Consider the following 18,661-nt stretch of genomic DNA (forward strand, 5'->3'; position numbering starts at 1 on the left):
GCACACAAGTGGTTTATCTTCGATTCGTCCCTCAATTTAAAAGGTACATTACATCTTTTGGAGAAACTCACAGTGACTTTGATGTTTTTCTTTTCTAGCTGCTGGATAAATGCTCTCTGTCTCTGGGCCTTCTGGTCGGAGTCATCATCCACCTTGTCAGCCACCAGTACAAAGTCAAACGTCTTCTGGGTGGGCTGTTCAAAGATACCCCCCCAGCGAAAATGGAAATGGAAGATGGAACAGACAAGGAGAGTTGGATTATTTTCTCATAGACCGCCTGTGTCTCCTCTCATCCAGTCCTGATCAGGCAAAGCTGTTGGTGGCCGGGCACCTTTTAATGGGGGGGGGGGCACTGCCTTAACTAGTCAAATATATTTTATCAAGTGTTAATGCAAAACTTTACTGAAAATAATAATAAAAACATAAAAAAACAGAAAGAGAAGGTGAAATCAATGCAAAGGTAAATGAGTTGTGTGTTCTTTCACAGTCACCTTCTTCTCTCTTTCTGTATCACAATCATGATATCAGTGGCAGTACATACGTGGGCTCATCAAAGCAGGGTTTTTTGGTGGATAAGGTTTGTGTTGTTATCCACACACAGCACTGTTCAGTCTTAAAGAAATTAAGAGGTGTATTTATTTGTTCAAAACGTTTTGTTGATTAATCTCCTCTAAAATGGTTTTAATACCATATCATTTATTTAGTTGTCCATTTCATTCTGTTCTCTGATGTTAGTAACATTATTATGTAGCTTTTTTGTGCTTCAACGCATTTAAAACATTACTGATTTAAGTCAAAATAAAAATGTGAAACTAAAAATTTAAAAGCACAATTGTAGCAAGCTCCAGTGTGGAATTAATATACCTTAAACCTTTGGAAGATACAAGCATTCCTGTGGGCGATGTTTTTCTGGGTAAAAACCAGATGTAGGAAGTCTACACAAAGGAAAGGGACTGAAATCGCCTAATTTACAACCACCTTTGAAGTTAAATCGAAGTTGACATTTTACCCTCATTCCCCCCAGATAAGAGAACCAGATGCCTCAATAGAACTGGAATTTTACTTGGATTCACTTTCAGCCGAATCTTAAAACTGTATTAAATGTGTTTGATATCTTCGTACAAGTTCTTTCAGGTTCTCAGCGAAGTCACGAGATGCATGTAGAGACGATTTACACGATTGTGACTCAAAGTGTGACAAAGTTGGATCTTGTTGGAAAAGTGACTGACCCGCCTATGGAACCACATTGCCCCCTAGTGGTCTGTAGGGTTGAATAGTTAAATCCACACGGAGTCAGTAAACTGGACAAGTTATATGCAGTAATGCAACTGTTAAACGATGTCCCTTCTGTATCTTTTTGTACTCCATTGTTAACACAGGAAAATAACATTGTTTGGTTCGCTATTTATATGTCATAACTTTACAGATATTCATCTGAATTTTGAGACTCATAATCATCCTTTATGTCATGTTATGTGTTATTTGATGTCTTTATATCATAAGTCTATGTTATATCTTTAATCCGCATATCTTAACAAGTTGTGGTGTTTTCAGAATCATTGAGACAAATGCTTTATTAGACAGAAGAAATAGAGAATTAGGGTTTCTTTGTTTTATTCCAAATCTATAAACGTTAGAACAGATCGCCTTACAAATATACCCAGGCAGACGTTACAACAGTTTCAGCAGCAGCGGTTCCTTCATAGGGGCGATTTGTGCGACACGGAGGTTTTTTTTGTGTTTTTTTTAATCTAGTTGCTAAGGCGGGACTGATCTACTGTAGGCAAACTGGTTGTATATGTCATTGTACAATCAGATTAAGGTCACGCCTGGTGTTGCCACGCCCATTTGGGGCAATTTCTGTTAGGGTCGAATTTGCACCAGGAAGCTCCCATTGACATGAATGGAAAGTTTTTTTCAAAAATCCTGCTCCCAATACATTTTCTATGAGGGTTTATGTGCTCGCACAAACGACGTGCTTTCGTCATATGTCTGTTCCGCGGGACCATGAACATTCTACGAAGAAGATGGCGAGTGTCGAGTGCAACAATACGGTAGTGTTTCTGAAAGAAGTGCCCTTTAGTCGTCGTACTAATGCGGAGAAGGAAGTTTGGAAGAATTTTGCGGGATTTTCGAGCTCGCCTTGCGAGGCAAAGATGAAACCCAGGGCTCCACCAACCCTGCTATTTTTCCAGGTAGTATTTGATGTAGCTAAATAACTTAACCTTTTGTGCTCAGTCATTGACTTGTAATGATTTAAATCTTTTATATAATGTTGAGAATAATAGCAGAATGTATAATGACACATTCATTGTTAACGGTGCAGTATTATATTTAAAAAGAGTGAAATCTCACATAAGTAAGCTGCACTTAACCATGTTTGACTATTGGTTATGCTTTTCTAAGTCATATTTTCCAAAACTTCAATAAACACTTGACTTGGATTTATATGCTGTCATTTTAATTACATTCTTTAGAATGAAAATTGAATGAATCTTATCATTAAGAGCTTATGTGTTTACTTATTTCATAGAATCCTGGAACAATATGAGGAAAATAAATAAATAATGGTTAAGGTGTAATATTAACTGATTGGCAAATTATACAAAAAATAACAAAAATTTATTAAAAATTATTACAATAAATTATGCTACCTAGACAAATATACCTCAGTCCTATGGACTTTTATGGTACTTATGGACATAACGGGGGAAATTGCAGTCACTTTGGTTATTTGGCAGACCAAATAACCCCTCGACTTTGCGTTGTGTTTATTTAAGGAAGACAAGGAGTTTCTGGACGATTGGACATTTTATTTCCTGCGTGGGAACATAACAGGTTTGCATCAGTGCAATCGGTTCAGCTTCGCACAGCTCACTGATGCAGCTTTCACAGACTGGAAATTGCACCACCTAAAAAAAAAATGTCAGGAGCCGCCACTGAGTTTCAGGCATATTATCGGCTGAAAGTGTAGCGTAAACCTACGTCACGCCCCGCCTCCGCAAGTCAAACCATGGAACCCGGGATCCAAAATCAGTTTAAGTTCTTGTCTTATCTTTGGATTCTTCCCTTTGAAACAGGGAGAGAGCAGAAAGAGTAGACCATGGAGTAAAGACATACATCCATGAGCCAGAGAAACGAGACAGAAGACAATAGGATGATGCAGGAGAAGATGAAAAGACTCATAGAAAGATGAGGAAGAAAAAGAAAACCCGAACAAAGACAGAAACAGAATGACGTAATCTAAAGATACACGCTTGCTGTGTTTTTGTTTCGCCCATCGTCATGTCTTTTTACGTCGCACGTTTTTACCCTCCACTGCTGCACGCCATCACATAGTTTCCTACCAAGAAAGCCAGCGCCAAGCAACTTTTTGGTTAACATTCTGTGAACTCCAGTTCAACTCATCAGAGTGGTCAGCAACCGACCAACTCTGACACTTGGACGATTTTGTCATTCTGTATGGTGAAGTCCTCGACACCAGCCAGTTCCCGGTGGAAAGAAGCGACCGTCCAGGCAACTGCAAAGTCATCCGCAACCAAGGAAGGCCCTGAGAGCGGAACCCAGAGAAATCCACTCGCACCCCGCGTGGCCACCACCTGCTGTGTTCTGAGCTGACTAAACAGGACTACAGTGAAGTTAGGTGGACCCGTTTTTCATCTTACAGACGGTTACAATGGGTGTCTCGAGACTTTCACTATTAGAATGATAAATTAATTTAAGATGTGAGTCTTTATCTACAAATAGGAAGCAAACCTAAACTATTTGAGTAAATCCGGTATCTCTCCAGTCCTCATATTTTATTTTCAATTCACTAAGTGTTGTATATAATCACCCATATTCAACGCATTTCTCCTGTTTGTTTTACGGTTCATGTCTTTGGTCATATCGTTTTAATAAATAGTTCATATATCTATATATATGTATAATCACAGGTTGTGTTGTATGCTTTCTTTACGTAATGTCTGTCCAACCAAACGAGAATTCACAAAAGTAGCGAGATATGAGACTGATTATTAATTGAAAACATTAATCTAACATACCAGAATTGTAAGATTCTGTGTTTTTTTCCTTCTTTAAGGTGGTGCCCTACATCAGAGGTTTAAGGTTTATTAAGATAGTGAGAACTTCTGATAAATCCTTATATTTGATCAAGTAACGCTACACAATGTTAATAGTCATCTAATGTGTTTTCAAAGTGTTCTTTCCTTTGCATATCCTGAATTCTTCTTTTTAAGATAAATCATTAGATATCATTAGTCTGATTTGTTTTATTTATCATTGTACTTTAATTCAGTTTTTGATTTTCTCCCCGGTAATGACATTTGCATACAGGGCTTAGCTTCAACAGTTATTAGCCACGCCATGCTTTCCATGTTTTTCTGGCTTATCTGCACACTTAAATTACTGTATTATCATTTTAAACGTTACCAAAAGCTAAATTTAAAAAAAGAAATTAACACAGGTTTCAGTATTTTTATGCAGAAGGAAGCCGTTTTGTCCTGTAGTCTCCAACTCTTGCTTGCTCAGTTTTTTTCTGTGACTTCTCACTCGCAGGTCATAGTGGGTGAAAGGCAGGATTTCTTTTTATGGTGGAATTCTCCAGGCAGTGCATGCCCATGGCATGCCCAAAAGTGAAGGTTATGGAGTCTCAAGGAACAAGTGATCCGATGTTACTTTTCATGCGAGTAGTTTTCAAATGTGTTTTTGGTTGTGAGGGCAAGTTTACCCTTCTCAGCTTCTCCAAAGACCCAGTCATTTTGGATCAGTGCATACGGCTAGATTTTCCTGGCCAGCAACACAATCAGGAAAATGTTTGGATTTGTTTGCTATCATGTTCTGTTAAATAATTAAGCCTATTTACACTAACACGGACTTCTACTCAGCCAACAGAAAGAAGGCAGATGTCCGTAAAACGGGTGGTGCCCAGCACCGCCACCTCTAACGGAGGCAGAGGAGCTGGCCCTAAGCAGAATATTGGAAGGCCAGTGGCTGAGGGAATCCACCCCCAGGACACAAGGGCCTTTATAAAATATAACAGGCCTATAGATTTCTTTTTTAAGCTTATTCATACAAATATTTATTTGTCTTTTATGTCTTTTTTTCTTTTGTCCCAACAAAATTCTGATGGTGCCGCTCAAAAAGATAATTGTCTGTAAATGCTAAAACATCTATGCGCGGTCTGATAACCATCTCCTGATGAATGTTTAATTCTCTGCGCAGTAATGCTGCACCTTCATCCACGGGATCGTTGTCAGAAGGACATGTTGGTGAAAAAAGTTGCCTCCTGCTGTGCCTAAAGGACTTCTAGAAGTAGAAGAACTCGCTCTGCCGACTGATTGAATGAGGAAATCAAATGGCGTGTGTGGCTGAAACAGGGCGGAGACAGAGAGAAACTCCAGGTTCACTGAGTAAAACCTGGTCCCGACCATGTTAGGTTCATAGAGTCTGTTACTACGGTAACTGACCGAGAGCTTAAGTTACCTCTCTCTGTGAAACAGGCTAGAGTTACCCCTCTTTCTCTGGGTTGAGTTACCTCTCTTTGTGAAACGGAAAACTCAGAGTTTCCCTCATTTCAGGGTTAACCAACTCAGAGTTTTCAGTAAACCTGCTACGTGAAACGGACCTCTGGTTTTAAATCTCATGTTTTGTTTTCATTGGCCTTTTCTACAATGTGAGGGTGCACTTTACTTGCCAATTGTTGTTTTGCATGTATAAATATATGCCTTATGTATATCACTGACTGTAAAGCACTTTGGTTCAACCTTTGGATTAGAAGATGGTGGTCGAAAAAAAAAAAAAAAAAGACTTTACTGTAGGCTAAATAAATTTGTTGTTATCACACAACACAAAGCAACGTCATATCTTGCTGTATATTTATGGTGTTTTGTTTTGGGTTTCAGGTCAGTCTACCTTTCTTAAAAATAATTAATATAAAATTATGATAATACAGCTAAGTCAGTTTTACTTTAAGAATTGGAAAGAAATTCCATTTCCTTTCAAACAGGTTTTTTAAAATAGTGATATATGTGTTGCTAGCTGTGAAATCAGAATTAAAGACATAAAGACCAGGATGACTCAGAACTGTCTGCTTCTAAATTCAGACAAAACTGAAGTCGTTATCTTTGGACCTGAGCGTTTCAGGGAGAAATTGTCTAGCTATATAGTTACTCTAGATGGTATTTCCTTGGCTTCTAGTTCTACAGTGAGGAACCTTGGAGTTATTTTTGACCAGAATTTATCATTTGACTCGCATATAAAACAGGTTTCTAGGACTGCCTTCTTTCACCTTCGTAATATTGTTAAAATCAGGAACATCTTGTCTCAGAGTGATGCAGAAAAACTAATTCATGTATTTGTTACTTCAGGATTGGACTACTGTAATTCTTTATTATTGGGCTGTCCCACATATTCTCTGAAAAGCCTTCAGCTGATCCAAAATGCTGCAGCCAGAGTTCTGATGAGAACTAACAGGAGAGATCATATTTCTCCAGTTTTAGCTTCTCTTCATTAGCTCCCTGTTAAATTCAGAATAGAATTTAAGATTCTTCTCCTCACATATAAAGCTCTTAATGACCGAGCTCCATCATATCTTAAAGATCTCATTGTAAGATATTTTCCTAACAAAGCACTTTGTTCCCAAACTGCAGGTTTACTTGAGGTTCCCAGAGTTTCTAAAAGTAGAATGGGAGGCAGAGCCTTCAGTTATCAGGCCCCTCTCTGTGGAACCAGCTGCCAGTTTGGGAGGCAGAGCCTTCAGTTATCAGGCCCCTCTCTGTGGAACCAGCTGCCAGTTTGGGAGGCAGAGCCTTCAGTTATCAGGCCCCTCTCTGTGGAATACCCTTTCCACTTTTAAAGGGGAAGTTCGGGTTTTTTTGTTTTTTTAAACCGGAACAACAAGAACAGCTCCTGTGCATGTGCACATGCATGACAGAACAACCAAAAAAGGAAAAAAGATCCGGCAGCCTTCCCCTACAAAGGTGAATAATGGTTGTGTAGATAAGATAAGTCTTCTCAACCAGTATCTGCTCGGAGCGCTGGAGTTTCATCTGCTCAGACATAGAAAATCTGCATAAATATCTCTATCATTAAAAGCAATGGCACCATCCCTCAGTGAATAAACACAAACTTTCAGTAATGACACGTATTTCACTGTGATGTCCCCCAGTTTTTTTTTTTTGTTTTTTTTTTAAATGTGAGGACTGCAGAACAACAAAAAAAAGTGGTGGAAGAAAAGAAAAACAACAGTCTCTGTTCAATCCAAAGTATAGCTGAAATTCAATCTTCTTCTAAATGTCCTTTTTAAGTAAAAAATGGCATTAGTCTCGTTTAATTGAAACAGGCAGAAGAAGTTGTGATCCGTCTCTGACTGAGCAGGTAGTCTGCTCCTGTAACAAGTGGAAACTAAAAGTCAGACCCGACTCAGCGTCTCCATCACTGCTACAGTTCGAAACAGCCCTGTGCCAAACAATCCAACTCCTCCCCAACCACAAAGACCTGCAGCTGGTGAAACTGCACTCTGACACCTGCATGTCTACATGTCACATCCTCCTAGTTACCCGTGTACCTGTACACTCATCCAATGACTCGGCTGGGTTCTGTACGTTGCAGGTTCGGGATAATGCATAGGTATTGGCAGTTTTCACTCAGCATTCATTTAAACCAGAGTTTCTGCAGAATGGAATCCTCAGGAGAATAGGCTAAACATTACTTTTTCAATGTTAATCAACATATATATCAACATATGTAAAGCAATGAGACACCAGACACAAGCAGTCTGTCTCCCTGTCACCCTGAACAGAGATAACACTGCAGGTGTTCATGTAACCCTCGCTGCTCTGGTCAGTGGATCCTGCTGTGAGCAGGTGCAGTCTGTGTTTGCATGTTATCTTGTTGAAACAGGAAAAGCTCAGGCGAAGGGGAGAAAGGCAGGGTGGACTCTTACCAGCGAAGGGAGTAAAGGCTCCATGCTGAGGTCATCCTTCTGTCTGTCACACAGCTCAATGCTGTCCTTTAACACACACACACACACACACACACACACACACAGAATTAAAAAAACACTTCAGTTCATATTCAAGGTTTATATCCAATATCTAATGTGGCTAAAATAAATATTTCTGCTTAATTCATATAAGTGAAACGGATTTTGTCTTTATTCGACTTTTGCAACTGCAGTTCAGCTTCATTTGTTATACGATTCCCATAAATGTTTAAGTGCAAAGGTTACGGTTTGTTTGCAGACATGCTTTACTTTCTCTTTTTTATGGATATTTAACACCTGCTGATTGAAATGCCACAGGTGAGATGTTATTATGCAGCCAATAAGAGAGTCTTTGTCCCTATCCAACAGACATGTAGCAGCCTGCAGGTGCAGGCCTGCCCGACCTGGCAGTCTCTCACATGTCGGGTTTGTTCTTTTTTCACTTCTTCTGTGCAGCCCTGTCTTACTGCCATCAGAGCTTTCACAGATCAGATCCACAGAGATGAGATCAGTTTCCATTGTGGGAGAACAACAGTAGATACAGCAGTGAACCCTCAACATGGGTGTGACCCTCACCTTTACGATCCCACTATACCGATAATAAAAGTACAAATCATTAATCATAACCACAGTCCTTTAAGAAAAACCACCGGCAGCTAAAATGTCCTGTATTTTAGTTGGGGGGACACCGTGTGTAACACTCGGGGGCTTCTGGTCCAAAACACAGACCAAACACAGGAATTTGACAAAACAGTCAGAATGAGAACTGATACAGGAGTTAAACACAGCCAGTGTTTTCACAAGATCCCCTGGTGAGAGGTGGAAAAGGAAATAGACAGGTTAGCCCCAAAACCCCGCTGCCCTTCAGAGGATTGCCCTCAGCAGAGAAGACTGGCAGCTGGTTAGATTGCTGCAGCACAGAGCTGACAACAAAACAAAAGCAGCTGTCGGACATGTAGAGGATTCAAACGTTTTCAGTTGTTTTCTGATTTAAAGCTCAGTGTAAAACGGGATTGACACAAAACAATGAAAAATACCACCCATTTTACAGATGTTGAAAATAAATATCTACTCCATAAACATCTGGAAGTCTCATGATGTACTCTGTCTGTATAAATGCATTTACTTTCTGAGAGTAGAAATGTACTGCTTTCTTCCTTATAACAAAGTCACCTCTGCTTGTTTGCTTTATGAACCATATTTTTCATTTATCAGGGGGGAAAAAAACAACAACTTCACAGCACAATGTTGACATTGTGTCCAACTTGAATCTGTTGATCCTGTTAAAAGCACCAAACCCAGTTGAATAGTCTGCTGAGAGATGGACGCCAGCACATGCTGTGAAATGGAAGTCACATCCACCAGTGTTCGAATTATCCACCGGGCTTCGGGGGGGTCGGACTTTTTGCGGATCAATTGATGACGTCACCCCCCCGCAAAAAAAAAAAAAAAAAAATCATGATAATATCATGATATGCAAACACAACCAGTGTTCGAATTACGGGGGGTACCGGGGGGGTCTGACCCCCCCAAATGGGACTAAATTACACTTTGGGGGGTACTGAAAAAATGGATCTATTATTAAAATCAGGTGTTGAAAATGTCTTGTTACTTAGTATTTTTCAGTGTGTACTATGAATAACCAAATAAAATGCGTTTTGGAACACCCCTTCAATGGACTGTACCACCAGCGGGCGTTTCGCATGTTCGCAGGCAGCTCGCGCATAGTCCAAAACATCGGCAGCACTGAGATGCAGGGTTTTGATGCCCGTTAAAATGATGTTTGAGATGCGAGCGCGTGGATTTAAGCTGTCAAGGTGGAGGTTTCCCGTAATTTGTTAAATGAAACTAACAAATCAGACTAATATTATTTCAACTTTAAAGCACTGAACTTACAAACACTCAAGACAGGTGACCGGCCTTCCCTTTCTCCCATGAGAAAAAAGTTAGCCTAGGACTACATCAGAAGAATTCCATCGAGTCAACATGCACAAGTAGTCTCAGTTCAAAGACAGAGGCGGACTGCTCTAATCCAGAATACACCAACCAACATACTTGATGTCAGAAAATAAAGTACAAGGCTTATCATGTGTTTAAAGCACAATTGGAATAATATCATTTAACTAAGTTAGAAGAAGGCAAATGGATAGTGTGACTCCACCAAGCAAGAAGTAAGGATAGCTGTGTCTAGCAAGGAGGCAAAAAGGATAGCATGCCCACAAAGAGGTAGGAAAAATGGGATACCTTACCATATGTCCGCCGTGACAAATATAGGATTAATCATAATTTTGACTGTGTTTGAAGCCATTTCATGTAGCAGCTAGCAGTATACCATGACTACTAGCACCACGGGGCTGTCTGATAGCACTTTTCAATCTCAAGAAAAGCGCACACTGCTTACAGCGGACATTACAAGCTATGTTGAATTTGGCAGTTGTAGTCTGATAATTTACAGCTTGATTCTGTATGCGTCATTGGGTTCACTTTGCTGATTGACATTTCTTGATTGCGTCTCATGGGCACTACATAATGTAGGCTAGTTGCTAGTTTGCTAGTGGGCTTTTGGTAAGCCATACAGCTGTTTGAAGTTGGGTCGTTGCTAGGTTTAATATTCATGTGTTGGTTCTGCTGCTGTGCTTGTTGCTAACTGGAAAGTTAGCAACGTCCTGCTGCAGCAACGTGTGTGAGACAAACTTTGGCTAGGTGGTTGAACTTGACAGTGCTGCTAGAGCTGTAACAAAATCCGGGTTATCCGGTTTTCAACCCGGATAAATACGTCACCCGGGCAGACCGGATGGTGGAATGCATTTGATCCGCCTTAAAAAAAAAAAAAAAAAAGATCCGCCCAAGTTGAGCCAGACGGCATTTCATTATGTCAACAAATGGCAGTTACAGCGCTCTTGCACCTTAGTCGTGAGAGAAATGATGAAACCGGAATATATATCCCTCTTTAGTTGCCTACTAGGCTACAGTCATTCTCTAGCATGGTGTTCAGTCACACACAGTCACACTGAGTGAAACGAAACCGCCCCGTTTATCACGAGCCCGTGAGTGAGCCATGCCCCCTACTGATCCGTCCTGACTTGCGATCCGTCCGTTACTTACAGTGAGGGACGAATCCCCTCTGACTCGTACCACCTGGGTGACTCACGGCCCGACAGCGAAAATCCTTGCTGCCGAGACCGGGCGCTCGCTCGTCAAGTCACGAGACAGAATCGAAACTTAAAAAGATCCGAGTTGGCAGGGATTCGCTACTTGCCCGTCTGACCGCTGAGTCACCCAGAGCCAGCGATTCAGCGGTCAGACGGGCAAGTAGCGAATCCCTGCCAACTCGGATCTTTTTAAGTTTCGATTCTGCCGGCAGCAAGGATTGTCGACTCGTCAACCCATCTGACTGCTGAAGCCTTTGTAGCTCGCTACAGGCTCGGTTAGCGTGGCTTCATGCATCTTGTACAGTCGTTGAAAAATAATCATTTAGTGATATAGGGAGGGCAAGATCATTCCATGTTGTTTACTTGTAGGTCTAAACTCAGCATTGCCTCACCTAATGCTACCACATTTGTGTCTGGCTTTCAGATAAAATGGCATTGAATTATTACTTCACAAAAATAAATGAATGAACTTGTAGCCGTAGGCTGCTCTTTGATTTATCAAAATGAATTGATAAATGGGACAAAAAAAAGGCGAGGCGTATAGCCACTAAACGGCAGAAAGGTTTTTTTTTTTTATTTTTAATAAGTGATTCAAGTGGTCCGTATAACTCGAATCCCCTCCTCGAAATGATCCGATCAGCCTGGATTGCCCAAAAGATTCCAGTTAAGCATCTCTAAGTGCTGCGTGCAGAGTTGAGCTGAATTCACCTGCTCAGCGCAGATTTTGCAGGGTTGCCAGATGATTTCCAAACATGCTCAAACCCCGCCTGGAGGCACTAAATCTAAACTAAACCAGTCTAAACTGAATTCTATTTATTTCTATGGCCATAGAGCCATATACAGATACAGAAAAACTCGCCCAATACCCATTTTTACCCGCAGACGGTCATCCAAAACAGCCCAATCTGGCAACACGGAGTTTACGGAGACGAGTGCTTTGATGTGATCTTCCCGCGAACGTGGTCACTTCATCTGAGGCTCTAGCAGGGAGTTTGCAAATGATAACGTATTGTTGTGTTTGCATATCATGATATTATCATGATTTTTTTTTTTTTTTGCGGGGGGTGACGTCATCAATTGATCCGCAAAAAGTCCGACCCCCCCGAAGCCCGGTGGATAATTCGAACACTGAACACAACAATACGTTATCATTTGCAAACTCCCTGCTAGAGCCTCAGATGAAGTGACCACGTTCGCGGGAAGATCACATCAAAGCACTCGTCTCCGTAAACTCCGTGTTGCCAGATTGGGCTGTTTTGGATGACCGTCTGCGGGTAAAAATGGGTATTGGGCGAGTTTTTCTGTATCTGTATATGGCTCTATGGCCATAGAAATAAATAGAATTCAGTTTAGACTGGTTTAGTTTAGATTTAGTGCCTCCAGGCGGGGTTTGAGCATGTTTGGAAATCATCTGGCAACCCTGCAAAATCTGCGCTGAGCAGGTGAATTCAGCTCAACTCTGCACGCAGCACTTAGAGATGCTTAACTGGAATCTTTTGGGCAATCCAGGCTGATCGGATCATTTCGAGGAGGGGATTCGAGTTATACGGACCACTTGAATCACTTATTAAAAATAAAAAATAAAAACCTTTCTGCCGTTTAGTGGCTATACGCCTCGCCTTTTTTTTTGTCCCATTTATCAATTCATTTTGATAAATCAAAGAGCAGCCTACGGCTACAAGTTCATTCATTTATTTTTGTGAAGTAATAATTCAATGCTATTTTATCTGAAAGCCAGACACAAATGTGGTAGCATTAGGTGAGGCAATGCTGAGTTTAGACCTACAAGTAGCCTAAACAACATGGAATGATCTTGCCCTCCCTATATCACTAAATGATTATTTTTCAACGACTGTACAAGATGCATGAAGCCACGCTAACCGAGCCTGTAGCGAGCTACAAAGGCTTCAGCAGTCAGATGGGTTGACGAGTCGACAATCCTTGCTGCCGGCAGAATCGAAACTTAAAAAGCTCTGAGTTGGCAGGGATTCGCTACTTGCCCGTCTGACCGCTGAATCGCTGGCTCTGGGTGACTCAGCGGTCAGACGGGCAAGTAGCGAATCCCTGCCAACTCGGATCTTTTTAAGTTTCGATTCTGTCTCGTGACTTGACGAGCGAGCGCCCGGTCTCGGCAGCAAGGATTTTCGCTGTCGGGCCGTGAGTCACCCAGGTGGTACGAGTCAGCGGGGATTCGTCCCTCACTGTAAGTAACGGACGGATCGCAAGTCAGGACGGATCAGTAGGGGGCATGGCTCACTCACGGGCTCGTGATAAACGGGGCGGGAGTTAGGTTTCGTTTCACTCAGTGTGACTGTGTGTGACTGAACACCATGCTAGAGAATGACTGTAGCCTAGTAGGCAACTAAAGAGGGATATATATTCCGGTTTCATCATTTCTCTCACGACTAAGGTGCAAGAGCGCTGTAACTGCCATTTGTTGACATAATGAAATGCCGTCTGGCTCAACTTGGGCGGATCTTTTTTTTTTTTTTTTTTTTTTTTAAGGCGGATCAAATGCATTCCACCATCCGGTCTGCCCGGGTGACGTATTTATCCGGGTTGAAAACCGGATAACCCGGATTTTGTTACAGCTCTAGCAGCACTGTCAAGTTCAACCACCTAGCCAAAGTTTGTCTCACACACGTTGCTGCAGCAGGACGTTGCTAACTTTCCAGTTAGCAACAAGCACAGCAGCAGAACCAACACATGAATATTAAACCTAGCAACGACCCAACTTCAAACAGCTGTATGGCTTACCAAAAGCCCACTAGCAAACTAGCAACTAGCCTACATTATGTAGTGCCCATGAGACGCAATCAAGAAATGTCAATCAGCAAAGTGAACCCAATGACGCATACAGAATCAAGCTGTAAATTATCAGACTACAACTGCCAAATTCAACATAGCTTGTAATGTCCGCTGTAAGCAGTGTGCGCTTTTCTTGAGATTGAAAAGTGCTATCAGACAGCCCCGTGGTGCTAGTAGTCATGGTATACTGCTAGCTGCTACATGAAATGGCTTCAAACACAGTCAAAATTATGATTAATCCTATATTTGTCACGGCGGACATATGGTAAGGAATCCCATTTTTCCTACCTCTTTGTGGGCATGCTATCCTTTTTGCCTCCTTGACACAGCTATCCTTACTTCTTGCTTGGTGGAGTCACACTATCCATTTGCCTTCTTCTAACTTAGTTAAATGATATTATTCCAATTGTGCTTTAAACACATGATAAGCCTTGTACTTTATTTTCTGACATCAAGTATGTTGGTTGGTGTATTCTGGATTAGAGCAGTCCGCCTCTGTCTTTGAACTGAGACTACTTGTGCATGTTGACTTGATGGAATTCTTCTGATGTAGTCCTAGGCTAACTTTTTTCTCATGGGAGAAAGGGAAGGGCGGTCACCTGTCTTGAGTGTTTGTAAGTTCAGTGCTTTAAAGTTGAAATAATATTAGTCTGATTTGTTAGTTTCATTTAACAAATTACGGGAAACCTCCACCTTGACACCTTAAATCCACGCGCTCGCATCTCAAACATTATTTTAACGGGCATCAAAACCCTGCATCTCAGTGCTGCCGATGTTTTGGACTATGCGCGAGCTGCCTGCGAACATGCGAAACGCCCGCTGGTGGTACAGTCCATTGAAGGGGTGTTCCAAAACGCATTTTATTTGGTTATTCATAGTACACACTGAAAAATACTAAGTAACAAGACATTTTCAACACCTGATTTTAATAATAGATCCATTTTTTCAGTACCCCCCAAAGTGTAATTTAGTCCCATTTGGGGGGGTCAGACCCCCCCGGTACCCCCCGTAATTCGAACACTGACATCCAGTAAAAGCACCACAGGGAACTCCTCACTCAAGTTGTAAAAACGGGAGCTTCTTAGTCCAATTAATACAAAAGGTAAGACGTCTCAGCTGTATTTATCACACATATCGCAGACACACATCTCAGTTACCTCGGTATTCTTGAAGTACATGCTTGTAGTCTTTTTCAGATGTGAAGACGAGTCTGAGAAAAGCGCATCCGTCCAGCAGCCCGCATCACTGAGCTGACTGGTCAGGAGAAAAAGGCTGAAGACCTCTCTGATCTCTGATCCCAACAACAAGTCCGCCTCACTTCCGCATGCCTTCAGGTGACCGCTGCAACGTGCTGTGTGCGCGAGCTCCACAGGTGTGCCTTACCTGGTCGGCTGACGTCACCTTTCAAAGAGAAGATCCACGGTGCGGATCGGTAAACTTTGCTTTGTCTTCACAGACGAAATACTTTTTATATGAATTCAAAAGTAAAGATCCTGCTTCTCTGGTTTTAATTTGTCAAGAAAATATCTGTCTCTCCCCTGTGTAGTAAATGCAAGCAGGAGGTTGGGTCTTACAGTATGGAAGCAAATCGTGATCAAAATTCAAATTCAAATGCATTATCAGAAATGCTTTTTCATTTTAAGAATGTGGCTGCATTATTTGACTAAAATTATTAATCAATCATCCTATTTGCATTTCAATTTTCTTCTTCAAGACTGCTCATTCTTTCACTTAATTCAAATGAAAAGGACAAAGACATTTGAAATTTAATTTTCAAAATATGCCTCAGCAAATAGATACCAAAATTCAATTTGAAATGTAAAAGTTGAAAATTCAAATGCATTATCAGAAAGGCTTTTTCATTTTAAGAATGTGGCTGCATTATTTGACTCATAAATAAAATTACTAATCAATCATCCTATTGCATTTCAATTTTCTTCTTCAAGACTGCACATTCTATGCCATAATCAAAAAGAAAACAAAGCGGACATTGCTTTTTCGTTTTCGTGGTCTGCATGCAAAATACTGCATGCCCACAATTCGATAACGAAAAAGCAATCTGAGCGGCGCAGGAGAGTGACGTCACGCCTGCTGACCGTGCTACCCATCATGTAGGCTACGGTAGGGGGCGGTGTGCACATTTGCTGTACAGTTTAGCTGCCCAGGTGGAGTCAAACAATATATCCGATTCTGATGCCCGTGACCGGGTTGAACGGGTCACAGAGAGCTTGGCTGCATACTCTGCCGTCACAGATTCAGAGGTTAGTGCAGCAAGGGCTTGCGCGCCGAGGCGGCGGCCACGACCGGCCATGACCGGCCATGACTTTCTGGCCGCGGCCATTACTGAGGGAGCAGCCATTAATGAGGCTGAGACAGACGTTGCGAACAGGAGTCGGGGGATTACCTTTCACAGGTAGGATTCAACATTATTATTGGTTGTATTTTGTCAATAGAATATTATTGTACTGTATTTGTGTCTGCCGGCGAAATCGTAGCCAGCAAACGTTAAACTAGGATATGTTTATAGCCGGTGTTATGCCGAGAAGTGCACCCCCTGCTGGTCGTACTTTAAGGAGAGTGTGATGGAATGATATGATAAAACTACATCATAATTTGTTTACCTAATTGAATTAACGGATGCAAATCTCAATAAGTCCAAATTTGTATATAAAATTAAAATAACCAAATTTCATAGTTTCAGGTTCATTTTTATATCATTTCATCTGGGCTATAATGAGTTGAGATTGTTAATAGAAAATGTATCCAACCGTCTTTCGTGTTGACTACAAAAGTATTAGTCACGGCCCTTACTTTTGAATATATGTCCAATAACATAAAAATAGTTAGGAATAGGAATACTCTAAACTCTACAATTGTCGGATTATCATAATTGTACACGTATTATTAATTTACATGAAGAGATGTGAAAAAAAGATGCACGAATGAAACACCATTGTCAGCTCAATATTATTTTTTTTGGATAAATGTAATAATCCACACCTGAAACGGTTTACGCGCGCTCCGTGAATGGGAATGCACTTCCCGGCATAACACCTCTGTTCACACGGCTATTAGGGCAACGCAGACTTCATAAATCATATATTCCATAACACAGGCTTAGATTACAACTAACACAAGAATGCTACGATTTACGATTTGCTTCCATATTACAGGGCGTGGCTACAGGGGGGGCGCTGTCCCCCCAGGAACAAGTCCTGCCCCGCTGAGAAATGCTCTGTCCATCCAAAGAACACTGGCCAGAAAAAAAGGCCACGATTTATTATCTCTGTTTGTGTTGATAGAATAAATGCAGGTGGTGATTTTAAAAAAGCATATATCTGCAAAGTTTATAGCTTTATTTATTTTTTTGTTATCGTGTTTCCCCCCCTCCGTAACCTTAACCCCTTGCTGCTGAAAAAAAAAGGCAGTTTTCACACTTTCGGATGTTTCTGTTGAATATAAAAATTAAAAATCATATATTTCATTACCGAATTGAATTATTACTATTATTATTATTGTTGTTATTATTATTATTATTATTATTATTATTATTATTATGCTTGAAGTTGTAGTAGTGGTTTTCCACCGATTTTTTTTCAGGTATTGTTTTCTGCCCCCACAGATGAGCTAACTGCCCCCCCACACATGCCATTCTGGTCACACCTCTGAGTCTGGGTTTACATACATTGCATCTGGCGCTGCCCTCTAATATTTAAATTTTGAAAAAACGTCTCACAGGAAATCCACTTAATTTTTGCTATGAACATACAAATGGATCCTGGGGGGTATTCCTAGAAAGTAGCTAAAGAAAGCCAGGCTATAGCTGGAAAGCGTCGCTTGAACTAGCGCCATCTCCCATTTAAGCCTTAAAGGCGGTAGCATGGTTGCCGCGTCTGTCACGGCGGTGGCGGACCGTGACGTCAAAATGACGTTTCAGGCCTGGCGCTTGCCTTGAAAAGACGGAGCAGCGCGGTGTCGTGCACCAGTCAATTTTTGTAACTTGGCGGCGCCGAGCACAACGAACCGGATGGACCAATGTGAGACCAGGCTCAGTCAGGAGGTGCGTTTGTACAGGCAGCTGTACGAAACTGCAGTGAAACAGCACAGGGAGCACGTAAACTCCCAAAACTGGTGCACAGAGATTGGCAGAACTTTGGGGAAAGAGGGAGAGTTCTGTAAGAATGTGTGGAAGAAGCTACGAGACAGATACGTGAAGGCAAAGAAGAGGGCAGAGACTCCAAGTGGTGATGCCGGGGCCTCTTTTAACTGAATTAAAAAATTAAAATGATCCGAATACTTCAGCAGTATCATTAATGGCAGTATTCCTGCTCTTGACAGCGGCATTGTTTTCTTCTCCACTTTCGTGGTTGTAGAGTAGCGGTAACCTTCACGTAGCAGCGCCACCTCTGTGACGGAGAAAATTGCCACTACTGGCGCATCGACTTGCGCCACTATATAGGGTCCTATGGCGGGCACGAACTCGTGACGTCATCAACATCGCTCACACGAGCAGATGCGGCAACCATGCTAGAGCCTTAAGTCGTTCCTCAAAGATATTTTAGCTGCATATCGGTGAGGCTAATCCAAGCGAGGCTTATGTAGCAGCATAGATGCATGACGAGTTCCCTCACCTGCCTGTAGGCATGCTGTCAATTATTCAATCAGAGGAGTGGCAGTATAAAAGGAGCCCTCCCTCATGCTTTCCCTGTCTGCTTCC

General features: G+C 41.6%; 1 protein-coding gene across 1 annotated transcript in view; it reads right to left on the reverse strand.

Annotated features, from left to right (window-relative positions):
* LOC142377997 (anoctamin-9-like) overlaps positions 1-15,299 on the reverse strand; it is a 38,495-nt gene extending 23,196 nt beyond the window's left edge. Inside the window, exons 1-3 of the mRNA XM_075462326.1 lie at positions 15,102-15,299; positions 7,946-8,011; positions 72-194 (exon numbers count right to left, since the gene is read on the reverse strand). Coding sequence (XP_075318441.1) covers positions 72-194; positions 7,946-8,011; positions 15,102-15,122 — 210 coding nt within the window. The 5' untranslated portion in view covers positions 15,123-15,299. The remainder of the gene's footprint in view (positions 1-71; positions 195-7,945; positions 8,012-15,101) is intronic.
* Between the last annotated feature and the right edge of the window lie 3,362 nt (positions 15,300-18,661).

This window comes from Odontesthes bonariensis, chromosome 1 (assembly GCF_027942865.1).
Source record: "Odontesthes bonariensis isolate fOdoBon6 chromosome 1, fOdoBon6.hap1, whole genome shotgun sequence".
NCBI lineage: Eukaryota > Metazoa > Chordata > Actinopteri > Atheriniformes > Atherinopsidae > Odontesthes > Odontesthes bonariensis.